Source organism: Macrobrachium rosenbergii, chromosome 5 (assembly GCF_040412425.1).
Source record: "Macrobrachium rosenbergii isolate ZJJX-2024 chromosome 5, ASM4041242v1, whole genome shotgun sequence".
Taxonomy (NCBI): Eukaryota; Metazoa; Arthropoda; class Malacostraca; order Decapoda; family Palaemonidae; genus Macrobrachium; species Macrobrachium rosenbergii.
This window is the reverse complement of record NC_089745.1, coordinates 30,520,200-30,540,214: the sequence shown is the minus strand read 5'-3', so window position 1 is coordinate 30,540,214 and position 20,015 is coordinate 30,520,200. Positions and strand designations below refer to the sequence as shown.

Sequence of the window (20,015 nt, the reverse complement as noted above, 5' to 3'; positions counted from 1 at the left end):
GAGTTCCCGGACGTGTTCAAACCAGAACTATGCCAGTCACCTGGGGCTTCGGCAAAGCACGGCATCTTCCACCACATCACCACGACGGGCCCACCAAGTCCCCAAGAAATTACAAGACGCCAAATGAGCCTTTGTAGAAATGAAATGCAAGGGCATCTGTAAAAAGGCATCAAGCCCGTGGGTGTCCCCTCTCCACATGGTAAAGAAATCCGATGGTTCATGGAGGCCCTGCAGGGACTATCAGTGCCTGAATTTGGTAACAACACCAGACCACTACCCCTCCCTAACATGCAAGACCTGACAGACGCCCTCCACGGCACGAAGATTTTCTCCAAGATGGACCTGCTGAAGTCATACTTCCAAGTCCCTGTACATCCCGACGACGTCCCAAAGATTGCCATCATCACGCCCTTTGGGAGCTACACATTTTCCTATTCCATTTTCGGTATCAGGAACGCAGGCGCCACTTTCCAGTGCCTGATGGATACCATCTTGGGAGATCTGCCTTTCTGCATCTGCTATGTTGACGACATCCTCATTTTTACCAGGTCCCCAGAGAAACACCTTCGCCACGTCCGTGCCGTTGTGAAACACCTACAGGATAGAGGATTAGTTGTCAGATTCAACAAGTGCATCTTTGGGAAAGAAAAAGTAGACTTCCTGGGCCATGAGATTTCCTCAACAGAAGTGTGCCCCACGGCCTCTAAAGTAAAAGTATAGAAAATTTCCCGGAACCACAAACCATCAAGGCCCTTCAGGAGTTTCTTGGTATGATAAACTACAACTGGCGCTTCATCCCAGATGTCGCCCACATCATGTACCCCCTGACGTCAATTCTGAATGGGAAACCGAAAACACTAACATGGGAAGCTCCGCAGCAGCAGGCATTCATCCAGACGAAAAGGGCCCTCTCCAGTGCCATCACCTTAACTCCCCACAACCCCACCGCTGCCCTCAGATTGACAACGGACACCAGTAACATCGCCTGCGGTGCAGCACTCAAGCAACTGGTGAACGGTACGCCCAAGCCCTTGGCCTTCTTCAGCCACAAGTTTTCGCCAGCGGGGACCCGCTACAGCGCCTTCGACAGAGAGCTGTTGGCTATCTACCAGGCTGTGAGGCACTTCAAGTATCTGCTGGAGGGAACCGAATTCACAATCCTAACAGACCACAAACCCTTGGTTCACACATTTGCAAAACAGGGGGACGCCTGGTCTGCAAGGCAGCAGTGGCACCTGACCGCCATCTTCGAGTTCAGTTGCACCATCAACTCTGTCCCTGGCAAGAAAAACCCAGTGGCCAACACTCTGTCAAGAATAGAGATCAATTCCCATCACCTCGGTATCGACCACGAAGACCTCGCGAGGGAACAAGCAATGGATCCAGAGACGGTGGACTACAGGACAGCAGTGATGGCTCTCAAATGGGAAGATGTGCCTTTAGCAAACTCAGACACAATTCTCCTCTGCGGCACCAGCACAGGCCACCCATGCCCCCTGGTGCCCGCATCGAGGAGAAAACAAGCGTTCGACATCGTCCATGGTCTCTCCCATCCATCAAGGCACACAATGGCACGCCTCATGACTGACAAGTTCGTCTGGCACAGCATCAACAAGGACGTCCGCCAGTGGGCAAGGAGCTGCATCCCGTGCCAGACGAGCAAGACATCCCGGCACACTGAATCCGGGATCGGCGATTTTCCCCAGCCTCGTCGGTGGTCCGGCCACATCCACATCGACGTCATCGGGCTCCTTCCGCAGTCGGGGGGAGCCAGATACCTCCTGACGATCATAGACCGCTCCACCCGCTGGCCCGAAGCAACCCCCATGAATGAAGCATCAAAAACATCTTGCACAGAGGCCCTCCTCTCCAGTTGGATAAGCTGCTTTGGAGTGCCAAACAGCATCACTATGGACAGGGGACCTGCCTTCCTGTCAGAGCTCTGGGTTTCCTTGGCATGCCTGATGGGTACAACTCTACATAGCACAACCGCATACAACCCCGCAGTGAACGGCATGGTCAAGAGGGGGCACCGCTCTCTTAAAGCAGCTCTTATGGTACGCTGCACACCAGAGGTGGAAGGAACAGCTGCCCTGGGTCCTGCTAGGTCTCCTCACCGAAAGCAAATGGCGATGGCTCCCCTGCTGAGAAAGTCTACGGGGAAACACTGGCCATACCTGGAGAATTCTTCCCGCTGTCGGCCAACAGTGCCAAAACCCCCTCCCGAGGTTGAGGGAACTCCACAGAGGTTTGCGCCCTGCCACAAGACCTGTACCGACAGAAAGAACCATCACCTACAGCCCACCCGCCTTACACTCCTGCGCCTACGTCTTCGTCAGGGTGGACGCTCGCCGCCCGCCCTTAACCAGGCCCTACAGGGGGCCCCACCAAGTCATCAGGCGGGGCAGCAAACCATTCCTCCTCGGGGGGGGACTGGATCACCATCGACAGGCTGAAACCCGCATTCCTGTTAGATAGTGAAGTTTGCAAAGAAGTAGGCAGCCGCCCCAGAGTTCCCCCGCAATACCTGCCTGCAGGCGTACCCGCTTCCCCACCAAAGCGGAGCCCGGGGCGGCCCAGAAAACGCATCCAGCCATTCCCAGGTGTCAGCTCCACCCCACGCCCACAGTTCTCCAGAAGCAGGGGCCCACTCTTACTGCCTCAGCGCCTCCATGATTAGTATTGATTCATCCAATAATTGCTCCTCTAATTATTGTCTGGGGGGGGGGAGTATTTGTAAGGGCGACAAATCGCGCCTCTCTTTCCTTGTGTTTCTCTTTTCAGATGTAAATTAATCATGTCATGTATTTTACCTGTCTTTATTTCAGATTCTTTGTGTACCTCATCTTATACATCATTGTACGACCTTTCTGCCGATATGTACATCTACCTTTTATATGCCATATAACAAATGTTGTACGTATTTTTATGCTTGTCAGAAAACACAAATCGTGTATGGACGCAGCGGGGGAGCTTTGGTTGCCGGTACCTTTCCGTCCGCTTTTTATAAGAAAAACACCTGTCGAGAATAATAAAGTTTGTTACGGGCTGCTCGAGGAGCAAGAGCCCGTGCTGGCACAAGGCCAGCTAAATCTAAAACAACAACATAATAAAGAATTACGGACTGCTCTAGGAGCAAGAGCCCGAGCTGGCATAAGGCCAGCTAAATCTGAAAAAACAACATAATAAAGAACCAGTCATTCACTCCTGACTTTTCTTGAAGCCTCACACTAGTTTTACTTGACTTAATTTGGTTATTTAAAACTACCACTAAATATGTAATAGTTAGCGACTGATGGGGACCTATTGCAATACCTATTGAAAATTCATTAAAAAAATTGAACTCGAATAATTTCCACATTGTAACAAATAAATTTTTCAGCTAATGTTTGATCCTCGCACAGAACGCAGTTCTAAATCATACAGTACTTTATCAGGTCATGATTACGGACGGTGGGTGCGATTTTTGTAGCGCTGATGCCGGTCGTTGGTCAAGTACAGAGGGTCAATACTAGGATTTTCAAACCCTTTAACACTTAACCACTATGTCCGCTTAATCTATATGAGCTATTTCAATTTGGCTACCAAATGCTGGTTACTTGGAGAAAGCTGTGGCACTTCAGAGCTGTGAATCATCTTCCTAACCAGGCAAGATACCATGCAGCATGCCACTCAGTCTAGATTAAGCTAGCCTTGTGTCATCAAGGCTTTCTTCTCCTGCGCATCCGTACTGTTATACCTATTTTAAGATTCATATTGCTTAAATTGCAGGTGTCACCGCAATACGATAAAAAATAAAAGTTGCGTTTCCAATGAAAATGCGCGCCATAATCATTTTCTGCCCATACTTCGTAGTAGCTTGATGAAACGTGCTTTGTGAGACAAAATTGCTTCTCCAGTAACGGCACTTTCCCTTTTGATGAATTAGCGATGTAAGATTGATTATTCTGTTTGAAAACATCAGAGTAAGTTGCAAGGAGACTAGCGCAAAATTCGACCAAATCTGAACCCGGCAACGCAAATCCAGAACAAAAACAAACAAACAAACAGCAAAAACAACCATCAAACTACAAGACGGAAGGCCCATGCAATTTACTAGTTTTTGGGGTCAGATCAATAAAATAACATTACCAAGCTTAGTGTTTTACGTAATAAATGAATTTTCCTCGCAGCATATATAGCCGGCAACTATCGTTTCAAATTCTCCGCCTTCACGGACCAAACATTATCGTTTTGCCGTAACAATTTGGCATTTTGAATAAATCACCCACGATGCCCCAATACATTTTGATTTTATATCGAATAAGATGCTTATAATATTGCAAATTCTACCAGAGGATAAGAAGGTATCGGCCAGCTGGGAAATCGCAAATTTAGCCTAATCTGCCTCTCATATCCTTCCTGTCAAAAGTTCGTCGTCTGCTTCACGAGATCCGACGACATCTTTGGGTGGCTGCAACCGCAAAAGGGGTCATTCTTTTTCGGCCCGTTTCTGACAATTACAGAAACATTCAGGTGGAGCGTGAGTATTTCTAAATGCCTAGTCGATAGCTTAAAGGGCCGTGGCCTCTGGAACGATATAGCATCAGAGCGAGGATAAACAGGAATGAAGCTAATGAAGACCATTAGACGTTGCGGAGAAAAAATCCTCGCAGATTTGTTGTTGTTTATCGTTGGTTTTCATTGCATGATTGTCGTGGAATGCATTCCTTCCAAATTGTACATGGTGCAGCAGAGCCTTTTACGGTGATGAATACGAATTGTTCTTCAGTAACTATATACGCGTTCGACAGGTGCATTTGTCAACAAAGATGCTTTGTCCTTAAAGGTTGATATACCTAAGTAGGCTGCCTTAAGCTATGTTCGGTTGATACAACAACTATAGGCCTACCTCCAATACGGCAAGCGTTCTTACTAGGCTACAGAGGTAAAGCCTGCAGCTTTACGAGTGGTTACTCAGTCATTTATAGTGAAAAATAAATTCGAAAATGGTTTAGTGGGTGTTACCAAAGAAGCCAGGTGTAATTCTTATGTATTCCTGTGTAGGAAGGGATGCACCCAACAGAAGCCTATCATGGAGTAGGTTAAGGCTACTTGGAAATGTTCCGAATTGGATCATATTTTCATTATGACGGCATGATCATTTTGGACTGATGCTGAATGGTGGTGCTCATTGGGGAGACATAAAATGACTGAAATTCAGGAATATGTCAGACCTTTAAAACTAACCAATCCTTTCTGTAGAAGTAGTTGGTATTATTTTACTTTTATGCCAGTTTTCGATATTGGAGTCTTTGCTTTATTCTTATCTCTCCTTCCTATGCATAATAATATGAAAACTATACTAAAATCAATAAAAAATTCAGTGTTACTGAGATAATTACTGTCTTCTGTTTGTTTCAACATTCATACCCATGGGGCATCTAGCCTATAAACACCGCATTTGTGTGAGTGGACCTGGTATTAATGTAAAAATTTACCAAAGACCCTGCTTGCCCAGCCTTACCTCATGGCTTTTGTATCTTTCAAGATGAATGCTTGCTCAGTATTGTAGATCACTCATTCCTGTCTGAAATCTTAAAAACTGTTTTGTAAATTTTGTTGGGATATAATGATTTTGGTACCATTATCATTACCAATAACATGTTCATCAAAAACAAAAGCCTAATATTGCATTTCCCAACCTAGTCTAGCTTTGCACATAACATATTCTAGCCTAGATTCACAATTTAACTGTAATTTTTTGCACATTACATCTTTCACAGGTTTCTGTCATATGGACATTTATGAAGTGTGTAAGACCTGTGTATAATATTAATACTTAATTCTATGGTATTTTGACATGTACAGAGATCTTTAACGCTTGGTTCACCATAAATAAGGGACAAAATCCATAAGAATCCATTGTGTTTTTATTGCAAGACATTGGTTGCAAATGAAAATGATCTGCTAATCCTCACTAACAAAGCCAAATTTATGCTATTTACCCCATTTTGGTATCACTGATTACTGTGGAAATCACTTAGGGAAGCTACATTTCTGGGGACAAAGGAAATATATACAGAAAGATGGAAAGGGATTTACCATAAAGCATACTAACCAAGCTGGCCAAATCTTACCACACATCACTACCCTGCCTTACCTTGGTTTTTTAATTTACATGAAGTTTTTTTTTTTATTTACTTAGCCTGGGCTTCATCCCCAGACCACGTTATATGACCCGGATATACTAGTATGCTTGTGGTCAACTCTGCAGTTTAGATAACTCTTGCTTTTATTTTTTATTTAAATTTATATATCTTTACCCAAAATTCTATAGCTGCTAAAAAACCATGATTTCTTCAAACAAATTTTTATCAAAAACATATCAAGCCAGTTATGACAACATTATTTCACATCACCTGATTTACCTATCCGAAGAAGTAGTTTCATCATACACTAATAACAGTTCAACTATTTGACTTTTATACTGAATTAGGTAGTATGCTTGGACTTTAGATACCCATGATAAGGTTTAAGGTTAGGTTGATATTCCTCTGTGATTTTTATTATTTTAGACCATATCCCAATAAGTCATATCACCATACACAAAGGCTAATTGAGATGAAGGATTATGATTATACATCACCTAAACATTATTTTTTCTTTAAGAAATTTATCAAAAAAATTATAATTATTTATTCAGTTAAATATATATTTTAGGTATAGCATAAAAATGCTAAGTTCCTCTGCTTTGTCCATTGTAAACTTATCTCAAATTCACCAGGTACAGTAGCACCTTGCTAATCTGGCAACTTTTTATCTGTATTTTGGCCTAGCTGAGAGCTGAATTTGATTAAGCAGATGGTTTGTGATTGACTGTTATGGAAAAATGTTGAAAATAAAGATATTGTTTCAATAACTTGATCTTCAATGAAATAAACATATTAAACATTTAAATATATAAGTAATGTATAAAATTAAAAAAGCAATATATTATGTGCATTTAAAATAAATAAGACAAAGTTAATTACCCCAGGCTTATTTGTCAGGTGTTTACAGCAGCATTGTTTATTATTCACTGGTTAGATAACCGGATTCGTGAAATATTATTGCTGATTTCGAGTAGCCTTCAAGCCTACAACTATCAGGATCAGTATTTTATTTGTTTGTTATTAAGATCTGATTCAAGTTTATCATATTACGCTAGAGCGATTTTGCAATCAGTTGATTAACCCTCCTTTACCGAGTACTGTATTATAACGAAAATATTGTGTTCGCTACTTAACCGTTGTTTTCGGTGGTGAATACATATCAGCAAGTCTCAAATAATGTTGGATAAGGAACTGTGATGTTTTGTGTTATGGTACTTTGTGTACTTCTAAACAATTGTCGGTAAAGACTTGATTTACAAAATTTTCTTATTATACTTTCCTTTGCAGAGAACTGAAAAAGAGTAAGGGCAGAATGTAGTAAGGAGAGAAATTACTTACTTTGGCAGCAATGGGCCTTTGGATAAATAGACTTTCTTGACAGCCAAGAGTCGGCATCAAGTGCCCAGGAATGCCCGCTAGCTTTGGCGCCGAGGGCCTAGGAGTGATCACTAGCTTCTGGAGCTGCTAGCTCACCTGGCACCCAGCTATACCAGGCACCATTCACATCCTGGGATCACCCAGTGCCAGCTTCCGATCGTATGGCGCCAACTCTTCCCACATTAATTTTTTCTCTCTTGCTACTTCTTTTCTTCCACGCCTGGCTCCCTCGCCAAGAGCCAGTCTTGTGTATGGGTTAACAGAAGTTAACCTTGTGGTAGTGTAGTGTTGTGCAGTGGAGGTGTTTATCCGGCCCGTTGGTTCTCCTAGACCAAAGTCACTGTTATACTCCTCTGAACTTGGGAGAAGTCATACTGAACATCCAATGGAGGCTGATGGGAAGTTCCCAGGTAATTGCCCCTCAGTTGAACCTGCTATACGGTCCCAGGTGGCGACAGACAGCCACTGAAAAGGTGTCTTGCCAGAAGTGTAGGGAATGAGGTGACTGACCAGTCTGTCAGATCTCCTAGACCAAAGGTCACTGTCCTGCTCCCCTAAACCTGGGAGAAGACATACTTGCAATCCAAGGGAGTCCGAGGGGGGTTTGCCCCCTCAATTGAGCCTGTTGTCCAGTCTCAGGCATCAGCAGACAACCATTGAAAAGGCATCCAAAAGGACAGGCTTTTGTGATATAGATTCTGGTTTGGAAGTCCACGGTGCTTGTCTCTTGTACTTCCACCACCCGAGCGCCCAGCAATTTCCACCAGAGCGCCCTCCCCTCCTGATGCTCCTAGATAAAAAGAAGAAGATATTCTGAAAGTCCAAAGGAGGTTGGTGGGGTTTGCCCATGGGAAGTCACCTCGGTAGAACCTGTCACTCAGACTTTGCATAGTGGAAAACCTTCAGACTGCTGTTGGAAGGGCGTCCCTTTTAGTGTCCACCAGTTGTCGTTGGACTCAAAATTAGCCTTGACAAGAGGTGTTATAGGTGTTTGTCATGGTGCATCCCGACCCTTGAAGAGATGTAGTGACAATGAGACATCTCCTGTTACATTCCAACGGACTAGAGATTCTTCTTTTGGCAAAATACGACAAGCGCTCAGCGCCTGCTCATTGCCTCTGCGCTCTGGCACTGGTTGCCAAAAGTTCAGCGCCAACTGCATCCGCGCTGATTCCCAAAAGCTCAGCGCCGATTCAAGAACTCTTGGTGCTTACTACAGAGTGTCAATATCGATCCAGTATAGGCAGTCCCTGGTTATCAGCGGAGGTTCCGTTCTGACAGCTCGACGCTAAGTGAAAATCACCAATAATCGAAAATCAGCGATTTTTGGCGCTTATCGGCACTGATATCTGGAGATCGGCACCTCTGTTAGGTATGTATCAGCGGCAATACCTGATTATTGGCACTGTTAAGCAGAAATCGGTGATTTTTGGAATCTGAAATTGCCAATTTTTGTTGCTAGACAAGCCCGGTAAAACCGGATCGCCAAAATCCAGGGACTGCCTGTACTTGACTCCTGCCTGTGAACATTTATCACCTGCTCACAGACAGTTTTTTAGAACACACTGTTGTTATTTTTTGAATGCCAGTTCCTGATTGAGCACCTGGCTCTGGCTTTTTCAAGTGACCGGCGCCAGTTCTCGATAACCTGGCACCAGTTCTTCAGTATCAGTCTCCCACATCTGGGCGCCATATGGAGAGCATTAGTCTGGGTACAGAGAGGTCCCCTTTTAGGAGAACATTTATGTCCAGTATTTTTGAGCTTCATGAAGAAAGCTCCCTCCTCTTAGACAGCAGGAGCTCTGGCTAAGAAGTTAGAGGACTCCCAGTTTTTAGTTGAGAGACATTACCTCGATTTGTCTCCGAGTCCTGTCCTGTGTGGATAAGGACAATTGAGATGTCTTTTAGAGATTTCTGCTCTTTACTTTGAAACCTCAAGAAGAGAAAATTTGGGTTGCCTTTTACTGCTAAGGGAGTCACACAATCACATTCAGCCCTGTTATTTTCACCTCCAAGCCTACATTTCTTCTTCCCTTGTTGTACAGTTGAGAGAACTGTGTCTGCTCTGTAGAAGGGTTTGGTTCAATTTGTCAAACCCACAGTTGTGCCTGTGCTAGGTTTCCGTGTTTTCTGCATAAGTTTTCGGCCTGTGTGTAGTGTTATTGAGTCCATCATAATCGAGTCAGCTTGAATGTCCAAGTGTCCGCTGACTGTCAAAGGGTCGGCAGGATTAGCAGCTAGTCCGCATGGTGGTGTGCGGGTCGGGACGAGGATCTGCAAGTTCCCTCGGTTGTCCTCAAGACCGCATAGTAGTCAGCGAATCTGCACAGCCTGCAACACCCCTTTTTTCTCTTAATATAGAAGACGAAATTCAGGATAAAGATGAACCAGAGAATCCTGTCATCCACTCTCCAAGGGCATTTGGATGAAGACCTGACTTACACAAGAAATATACTTCCATGTCCCTGCCGGACTTAAGGAGTATCTCAAGTTCGTCTGGTAGGACAGAGTTCTCTAGTGCAAGGATCTAAGTTCCAGCCTTTCTTTGGCAAGCCTACTCACGAGTCCTCACTCCTTTAGCGTTTGACTTCATGTTTTGGATGTCATTCTTTACCTGGATGAATGACTTCTTTGATTACCTTCGAAGGAAAGTGCGAGGAGGTTTTCTAACATTTGGGGCAGGAAATGCAGCTGGATACATTTGTTTTTCCCCTTAGCCCTGAATTAGGTTGGACCTACAGTAGTAACTGTCCGAACATGAACCATTGGAAAGGAAGTGCCTTCATACTCCAAACCTAGATCTAGTTTTCCATTCAAACGCCTAGGATCTGGGTTGGGAAGCCTGCTTGGGGATCCGGGTAGTTTCTGGGTTGCGGCCCTCGGAGGAACAGAATCTTCTCAGATAGCCAAAAAAGCTTTTCACTTACGACTTGAACGCTTACCAACCCTAACATACTCCTAGACTGTGGTAATCTTGTTACAAGACCACAGTTCCAAGTATATTCTCATATTTGTCAGATAGCAGAAAGCTTTTCACTTACTGAAAGCTTTGCACTCATGGCTTCAATGCTTCTCAGCCCTTTTTCACACCTAGACTGGTAATCTTGGTTCAAGACAGCAGTCCCACAGCGTATGGAAAAGAAGGAAGCAAGGAGACTCTCTCTCTCTCTCTCTCTCTCTCTCTCTCTCTCTCTCTCTCTCTCTCTCTCTCTCTCTCTCTCTCTCTCTCTCTCTCTCTCACATCAGTCAGCAGAGAACTCCTAAGATGGGCATATCAAATGGAGTTTTTCAGTCACTCAACCTTTTCAGGGCACAATAATTAGTTATAGCAGACTTCACTGAACTGTCAGAAGTACGTCCTTCCCGCCAAGTGGACCTTGGGTCCCCTGGTCTGGCAGAATCTGTGAAATCTGTGGGAGAGGTCGATTATGGCCTGGTTTGTTGCCTCAAGGAACTGATGCCTTCCTCATTTTGTTCTTCAATCCTAGACCCTCTTGCACGAGCAACTGACGCCATGCTGCAAGTTAGTTCCAACCTTAGTCAAGGAAGAGCTGAACACGTTTTCAGGTTCATCGCAACGTAACGATGACACTGTTAGCCCTGTTCAGGACCATGAATATTGGTTCCCGAACCAGACATGGTTGTTGGTGGACTCTTCACGACTGCTTACGCAATCCGTATGTGCTTGGACAACCTCACTTCAAAAGATATCACTAAAGGTTGAACGACTTTTTGCGGACAGATTTACAGATTGTCCGGAAGCTTGCCTGGAAGAAGTGAACTTTTCAAGACCGACTGCAGAGACTGTTGCAAGATGCAGACAGCAGTCATCTTGCCAAGTACCCCAATCTAAGTAGGCAGTCTTCTGTCGATGGTGTAACAGCTATAACATCTAGTCTGCAAATTCCTCTTTAGCTCAGATAGCGGAACTCCTCCTATACCTAAGAACCGCCAAGGGGCTCTTCCACCTTCAAGGGTCATAGAGCAATGCTAAGCTTAGTATGTAAACACAAAGGTCTAGTTTTATCTTCTGACCAAGATTGTAGCTACCCATGAAGTCTTTTGAGACTTCCAAGGCAGAGAGGAGTTTACTCCATACATTAGAATTTGGACATAGCTCTCAAGTGGTTAATGGACCCCTCTACCAAGCCTCTCCGTTCTACGACTCTTAACTTAACTAGAAAACTCTGTTCCTTGTAGCCCTAGCCAAATGAGTTAGTGAGCTTCAGACTATAGACAAGCAAGCAGATTCTGCTCAGGGAGACAGTCTGTGAACAGGATCCGTGCTTCCTCCCTTAAGTGAGTGTTGGCTCTGGGAGGGTGAGCGAGATGTCTAGTTTGAGCTTTCAGGTGTTACCTGAAAAAGCTTTTAATCAGAGGATCTTCCATATACAGAGTGTCTGGACAAGATACTGTCTCACCCTCGGTTTATGAATGCATTGTCCTTCATCTCCAATGAACTTTGTTTTTGAGATGCACTTTCAGATTCAGGAGAACGATTTGCCTATCTGTTAAAGAAAAGCTAAGATGCTAAAACTGCCTCTACCTCATTAGCTTTCAGGCTCAACGTCACTCACTTCCATTTGGCATGTGGCCCACTGGAAGTGTAATTGTTCTTCACTTCTAAATTTTCCTTGAAGTCAAAACAGTGTTTGAAAATTTTGCAGTACCCTGGGACCATTATTAGCAATTGGCATGGCACTGAGGGAGGAAGCAGAGGATTTTCTCCTCCTATCTCTTCACCTTATAATAAGGTTCAGAATTTTTGGGGAGCTGGGGAGTAAAATGTACCTGGAGCACCCACCACCCTCAGTGGATGGATAGCTGTTTTATTTCAGTGTAGGTGACAAAACTAACTGGTTGTTTTGTATTTTTTGGTACTGCGCCCAGGGTAAGGGCACTTAATGATGCTTTGCCAACCAATGGAATACTCCTTGGCCGCAAAGCTCCCACCTTAAGTAGAGGTGAACCTTGGCTATACTGCCATGCCAATACAAGTTAAGATGGACACCAACCAGAGGTAGTATTCTGCAATGGCTCTCTTAACTGATAAGGAAACGACAAGCATTGTTTTCCATTGCTAACAGCTTTTTTTTATTTCAAATTCATTACTTACTGTTTTGAAATGTAATATGTCCATGTATCCTACCTGCTGTCAATGTGGGAATCGGCTATGTAATTACTTGGTAAGTTACTTATATGAAAATGTTATTTTCATAATAAAATTAAGTTTCATATAGACTTACCAAGTAATTACAGAGTCGGAGCCCACCCTCCTCCCCTCCGATGGACATAAGGGCAGAAACAGAATGAGGTTGTCTGCTAAGTTGTTTCTAGTACAGTACAGTATTCCCGCTAATGGGCGGGACTGGTCACCTACACTAAACAATTGAAGCGCTCCTGCGAATTTTAAAATTCAAGCTGCCACACGAGTGAAAAGTATAGCTATGTAATTACTTGGTAAGTATATATGAAACTTAATTTTATTATGAAAATAACATTTTTGAGTATTTTGTTCTTTGTGAGTTTTGTTGTAGACCAAATCCATAAATCAACACAGCCATCTACTTCCTCTGCAATGAGGAACCACTCACTGTCAGGAACTGCCCTGGGAAAGACAGACCCCATACGCATTTTCTTTCTAGCATGAAATAGACCTGCATACACTGTGCATGTATTGCATAAAACATTTTTGCAGTTGAGAGGATCCTTGTTTTGAGTGCCAGGCATGGCCATCAGAACAATGGGTAAAGTTTGCAGCTAAGAAGGTGGCTAGGATGACCTCATCAGTGTCACTGATGGGGAATACTCTGCTGGTTACACTGAAGGAGGCCTTCGGCACCTTTCTTCTGCCCTCAAACTTCCATCCATAACTTAGGCTAGGGTAACATAGGCCTAAATGCCATAGGTTAGGCTTTCTTACCTAAAAATAAATTGTGGCTTAATGGCTTCGTGGTCAAATTTTGGGACGTAGGGTTGGATATATCAAACTATAACAGATAAATAATACATTTATGATGATGATGATGATAGTTATATTGGTCCTGAAGATGATAGGACCTACTTCCGAGGCTAATGGGAGGAATGTCTTATTCCATTTGCAACTCTGTAGTATAGTAACAGAAACCGTTCTGTAAAATCATATAGGTAGCCCTGCTCAACCATTAGTAGCTGTTTTTGACAATGGTCCAGCATTGTCTCCTTAACCCCTAAGTGTTAAAGCCATCACCTTTGATGTCTTGAATCAGTGAAAATTGTATAAATGTAATCTTAACTGAAGTTTTGAACTCCCAGTTCAAGTAGGCTGTGGGGACCCTCAGAAGGCCGTGTGTAGATTTTCTGAAGTGTCTGGCAAAGTGTCAAGTAGAACATTCTCAGAGAAAGATACTTTGTACTTTTTTTTTTTGTTATATTTTACCCCCATCAAATTCCTAATATCCTTCTCTCCAACAGTTTTCACACAGAAAAACTCAAGAGTTTGGAATGGTAGTTTGGATAGTTGTTTTGCAATGAGGCCATTGAGCCATGGGCATGTCCTGTCTCAACAAGTTTATTCATATTACAGGCAGTCTCTGGGTTACAACGAGCTCGGCTTACGACGTTCCAAGGTTACGACGCTCTTCAAATAGATTCATCAAAAATTACTTCCCGGGTTACAACATGTGTTGTGGGTTTATGACGCTGATCCAGCAGAAGAAATATGGCTCCAAAAAGGGCAGAATGGTCAACATTTGGAGGTTTTTTTGATGAAGCACACAATGAAAATACAGTTTACGTCATTTACAAGACACCCAAATGATTAAGAGTAAGGTTTTCTTACTATTTTCGCTGGTAGTTCGGGTTATGACAATTTTCGGCTTACAATGCAGCACCGGAACAGAACCTGTCATAAACCTGGGACTGCCTACTCCCTTTTCAGCGAGTAGTTGGGTCATGGCGCCAACATGTAGGACACATACTTCCACTTCCCAGTGCTCCTTCAGTTGAAGTAAAGTATTCTTCCGCAAGTTGAAGTCTTAGCAGTATGGATTCATCTGCTTGGTATCAAAGTACTGCAGTTCTTCTGTATTTGGACGTCTGGTTCGTTTCTTGATAATTTGTTATGATGAGAATTTTATTTTATGTCTAGCCTCAGGAGTGGACATTTTGTCAAGGTTGACTATCTATGCTTTTCTAACCCAGTCAGTTGTTTATCTGAGGATAAGGTCAGCTATCTCTTGTTGAAAGTTTTTTTTTCCAACATAGAAGGTTAACAATTTTCTACCACTGTCTTGGAGGCAGATTGAAGGGCCATACTGAGAAACATTTGATGTCAGGAAGTGGAAATGTAAACATCCTACAGTTCTTGATAGTTTAGAATAGTCTTATGCAAGTCTCAATTCTTACATAAGACGAGAAGGAGACACAAATCAAGAATTTTGTTCAGGCTAGCAAAGAAACTACCTTTTCCTTTGGACAGAAGCCAGCAATGTCATTCCATTTCCTCGTTTTGTCCAAAGAAGAAACCTTCGTGCTGAAGACCAACTTGGCAGTAAGGGCAAGGTTTCTGGTTAGATAGTCTCCTCTGCCTCAGGTTTGCCAGAAGTTGTGGAACCTTTAGGGAGACCCAAATACCCTTCTGTTCACACCTACCCAAAACACTATGCTACCAGTTTACTGTCCTCCATGCCAGGATCCTCAGGCATGGGCAATGGATGCCTCCCTTCTAGAATGGTTGAATTTAGACCTTTAGGTTTTTCCTCTGTTGGCTGTTTTTGAGGAAATGCTCAAGTTGTGAACTTTGCAGATCACAAGGATGATTTTGTTAGCGCATTCGTGGTCACAAGGGAATGGTTTCCCAAACTTTCTTTCCTGGTGGTAGATGTTCCTCATCTTCTTTCGTCCAGGAAGGATGTTTTCAGACAGTCTTATTTGAGAGGATTCCATCAAACCTCCACATTCTTCATCTCACCACGTGGAGCTTGTCAACTGCCTATTATAAGCTAAGGGCATTTCTAGAATCACCAAGGAAGCAATCCTTAAATCTAGAAGGCCCTCCACTGTTACACTTGTGTATCAATAACAGTGATTATACTGTAGTTTTTGATCTTGGTGCTTTTCCTGAGTGATATCCACTAGATATCTTGATTTAAGTTCTGCCAGTATCTCAGATATACAAAGCAGTTTTCTGTACTAGCGATCAAGGATACCACTTTACATTGCTTTCAGTTCTGCATCACGCTGACTGGAATATTGCTCATGATTTTAAAGTTTGAAGAGGTTTTTGATGTTTTGTGCTGGGAATTTCATCTTCCAATCATGTTTTACAATAAAATTCAGAAGGAAGCCTTCAGATGTTAACATAAGTTAAGCCCTTTGATAAGGCATCACTTAAGAACTTTGAAGACACTTTTCTTTTAGCTCTTGTTGCAGCAAAGTGTATTAGTGAGCTTCAAGCCCTTTCTTGTATGGGGGCTTTGTTCTAGTAGCAACCCTTCTTTTCTTTCTTTGCTTAGAGATAAGATATAGAGGAGGAAGCCCTTTCTAGTTTTGTTAAAGTGCCTAATCTAACTGATTTCGTAGACAGTGAAGAAGTGGCTTTCTTTATGTCCAGATTAAACCTAGTTAGAGGTTATAGTAATAACCTTCAAGACTAAAGGTTGCAGTAGTGAGCTTCAAGCCTTATCTTGCTCTTTGGTTTTGCTCTAGTGGCAACCTCTCTCTTTTCCTTCATTGGTTAGAGAATAGACTTAGAACTGTAAGCCCTTCCCAGGTTTGTGACAGTGCCTAATTTAACTGCTTAGGTAGCAATGGAATAATGGCTGTCTTCTGTCCAGTTAGAGCTCGTAAGGGTTTACCTGGACAGTCATAAACCTGTAAGAGGAGAAGTTAAGAATTTATCTGTGGTGTTAGAAAGCCAAACACTCCCATGTCTAAGATGGCTAAAGTCTATGCAGACAGAGTTGATTTCTGAGTTTTTACCATTTTGGAAACAATCCTCATGGCTTCCTCACCGTAAACATGTCTTTATTTCCTTTAAAACCTTCTTCTACAGAAGGTTGTCTTATGGGAGGTATAACTGTTTTTGCTTCATTATTTACAAATGTTCAATTTGAACCAAACATGATGGTAATCTTGCTTTCTATCCTATTGTTAGTTGTTAGGAATCCTACTACAGTATTGAATTTTGGGAGCATGAAGGTACACTTTTGGTGTAGAGGAATGCATCTTCTTATCTGATGGCGGTAGTTGTCTAGTTTTGGACTGTCAGTTACGGGCTTTCGATTCAGGCACAGGAGTCACCAGTACTCTGCGAGATATTCCATTTTTCCTTGTAAGGAATGTTCTTCGTTGGGCGAGCGGGTTCTGTTCTCAACTATCACTCTGTTGGCCGCGAGTTCGAATCTCCAACCGGCCAGTGAAGAATAAGAGGAATTTGTGTCTGGTGATAGAAATTCATTTCTCGCTATAATGTGGTTCGGGTTTCACAATAAGCTGTAGGTCCCATTGCTAGGTAACCAATTGGTTCTTAGCCACGTAAAATAAATCTAATCCTTCGGGCCAGCCCTGGGAGAGCTGTCAATTAGCTCAGTGGTCTGGTTAAACTAAGATATACTTAACTTTTCTCCTTGTAAGGATCCTCTGACAAGTCTCGCTATGAGGACCTTACACCCTGTTGTGGTTCCAACGTCTGGCGACAGTACTTACCAGTAAGGCTCACACATCAGGCAGGAATGTTGAGAAGCTTTTTCTCCCCTTTTAAAAAGCTTTTAGTTCACTTGGCTATACACTGTTTCTCTGGCTACACTAATCCACCATCCTCATTCAATGTGGTAATCAGGTAACTTTAACAGTAGGTAAGATTGATTCCAAATACAGTAATGATAATTTTCATAATAAAATTAATTATTTGGGTACTTACCTGTTGTTAAAGTGGAAATCCACCAAGCCTCCCCACATGATAAAATGAACTACTTGGGTACTTAGCTGTTGTTAAAGTGGAAACCCACCCAGCTTCCCCACATCTTAGTGGGTGGTCATGAAGAAATATGCCAAGAACGTAAAGACTCCAGCACCATCTGGTGGGAAATGGATGACTACAGAGACAGTCTGAGTGGGTTAGCCAAGTGTATTTTGATTTTTTTTAAATGCCGATCACACCATACAGCACGAAGATAAAGCTAACTTTAACAGTAGGTAAGTATCCAAATAATTGATTTTATCATGAAAATTATCATTTTGTTTTAGGTAAAGAATGCATATCTCTCCTTTCTCTTGACAAGAAAAGAAAAGGACGGACAATAAACAAACATGTTGATTACAATAGCCAGGTCTTTGTTGTCTCTGACACATTACATGGTTTATCCAGCCTTATCAAGTAATCATGTACAAACCATTACTTGATGGTCTGGAAGTCCAGCAACTGCACATCCCATATGTAGAGTAGCATGAGACGTGGGATCCCTTTCTCTACTCACCTCTTGGACCTGGAAGGGACATCCCAGGTTGGGCGAGCCCAACATTCGGTTCAGAGAGCACCCAGATTTCTTCCCACCAGTGGGTAGGTCTGCTAATGTAATGAATGGTTTGTATTTGTGCAATAACAAATAGGAAATTTTAAAAGTAATTCGTATTTTTCTTAATATACAAGTCTGCAGCAGAGTGCAGACTGACAGGTGGGCAGGGCTTCCCCCTACTCATCAGTAGTTAACTACCTTGTCAGTAAGTCTCAACAGCCATTCCAATTCATGTTTACAAGGTTATCCTAATGTAAGGAAGTAAAGGTTTGTATGTTAGGAAAAATACAAATTACTTTTAAAATTTACTGGTTTTCATGGTGTGAACACAATTTTGTTTTCTCATTAAAACTGAATGTTTTTGCTGTACATCCTCCAATTTGATAACTATCTCACTGACACCTTCAGTTCACTGGAAAGGTTGTAATCATCATCACTCATGTAAAGAGTCGTGGATGAACTGGGATTTTTGGTAGAGTCAAGCTCAAAAAGGACAAGGTAACATAGACCAGTAGTCAGATGTGGTAGGGGAACAGATAGATTGAGAGTATGACTGATTTCCTTGTGACTAGTCTTGGATGGCCCTTAATAACTCATTGAGGAAAAAAGACAGATTTCAGTGTTAAAGTCTGGTGTAAACTTGTGACTAATGCCCTCATTAATAGAGAATGTGTGTTGACATTAGCAGTAGAAGAAAATGAATGTTGGCATGAGCAGATGAATGCTAACAGTTTAGGGAATATTATTCCTGCTATACAGTATTGTACAGCATTGGAGGCACTTCTTAGGTGGCTGTGTACTGTCTTGGTTGCCCATTTAGGTTGGTCATTGATCCTATGTTCAGGTCACCAGAAGGCTTTGTTGAACTGAGCTTTCTCTGGGGATATCACTGTAAGTCAGCAATGTCAGTTGCCAGTATAATGGAAGAGCCAGGAAGTCATCACTTCGTAGGTTACATTGCTTTAGCAGCTTCAATTTGTTTCATGACAGATTTTTTATTTTATTAAGTCACATAACAGAATTGTTTGTGTAAAGTCCTCTGATACATTTGTTAGTGTCAAGGTGCATACCAAGCTCTCACCATAATGAATGTTCCATACCATTGTGTAATTTCAACTAAATACTAACCCAAATATGTTGCTACTTCCTTTGTTTCATTAAAATGATTGTTTAAGGTATGGAACATTACTCTGAAGAGTTAGTACCACTTTCAATTGCCAGCTTTGGACACAAGGGCCATGACATACTCATGACCTCAGAATTGGCAAAGAAAATCCACAATTATCTGTATATGTATGTACTTATATTCTTTCTGTGAAAGGAAGCATTTACAAATTTGATCAGTTGGCCTCTTCAGCCTTAATAAACTAAAGAAATTTTTTTGAGAAAACATGTCATGAGAAAAAAATGTAAAAAGAATAAGATAGCTTTTTTTCTTTTTATGTAACTGCAGAATTACTTGTTCATCTATTGGCAATTTCTATCTCATGGATTTAGAATTTAGAAAAATAAACAGACTTCCTAGAATAAAAGTGAATCTGCCATGGATTACTTGTACAGTACTGTAATATTATAAATTTGGGAATTTTTGAGAAATGTAATTTGTTTTCTATTAAATAACTCTACATTTGGAAAGTCTGTGACATATTCAATGATATTTTACAGGATTAAAAGGGTGCATGAGGATGGCGGCGTGTGTGGGGCTTTTACCCCCCACCCAGGGTGCCCCGTCCTCTTTGGGTAGTGATGCACATAGATATGCATGCAAGTCGTATGCAAATAAATTGCTACAGAACTTATGCTCTCTATGGCATTCACAACACTTCTGTGATGTGGAGATATCAGCTGGTGAATTTGTTGTGAAGGTAAGTGAAGGAACAGTGGGTAGGAAATTAAACTGTTAGAATATGGCTAAAAATTTTTTGGGCTGAATTTGCATGTACAGTACATGATGTACAGGTAGTGCATGTTGTTCTTAAAAAATTTAATGTACAGTATTATGTTTAGT

At 42.3% G+C, this 20,015-nt stretch overlaps 1 protein-coding gene across 1 annotated transcript in view; it reads left to right on the top strand.

The window, feature by feature from the left end:
• The first annotated feature begins 4,426 nt into the window (after window positions 1-4,426).
• Window positions 4,427-20,015, top strand: part of LOC136838633 (actin-binding protein IPP) — a 59,427-nt gene continuing 43,838 nt past the window's right edge. The window contains exons 1-2 of the mRNA XM_067103921.1: window positions 4,427-4,522; window positions 19,673-19,872. Coding sequence (XP_066960022.1) covers window positions 19,687-19,872 — 186 coding nt within the window. The 5' untranslated portion in view covers window positions 4,427-4,522; window positions 19,673-19,686. The remainder of the gene's footprint in view (window positions 4,523-19,672; window positions 19,873-20,015) is intronic.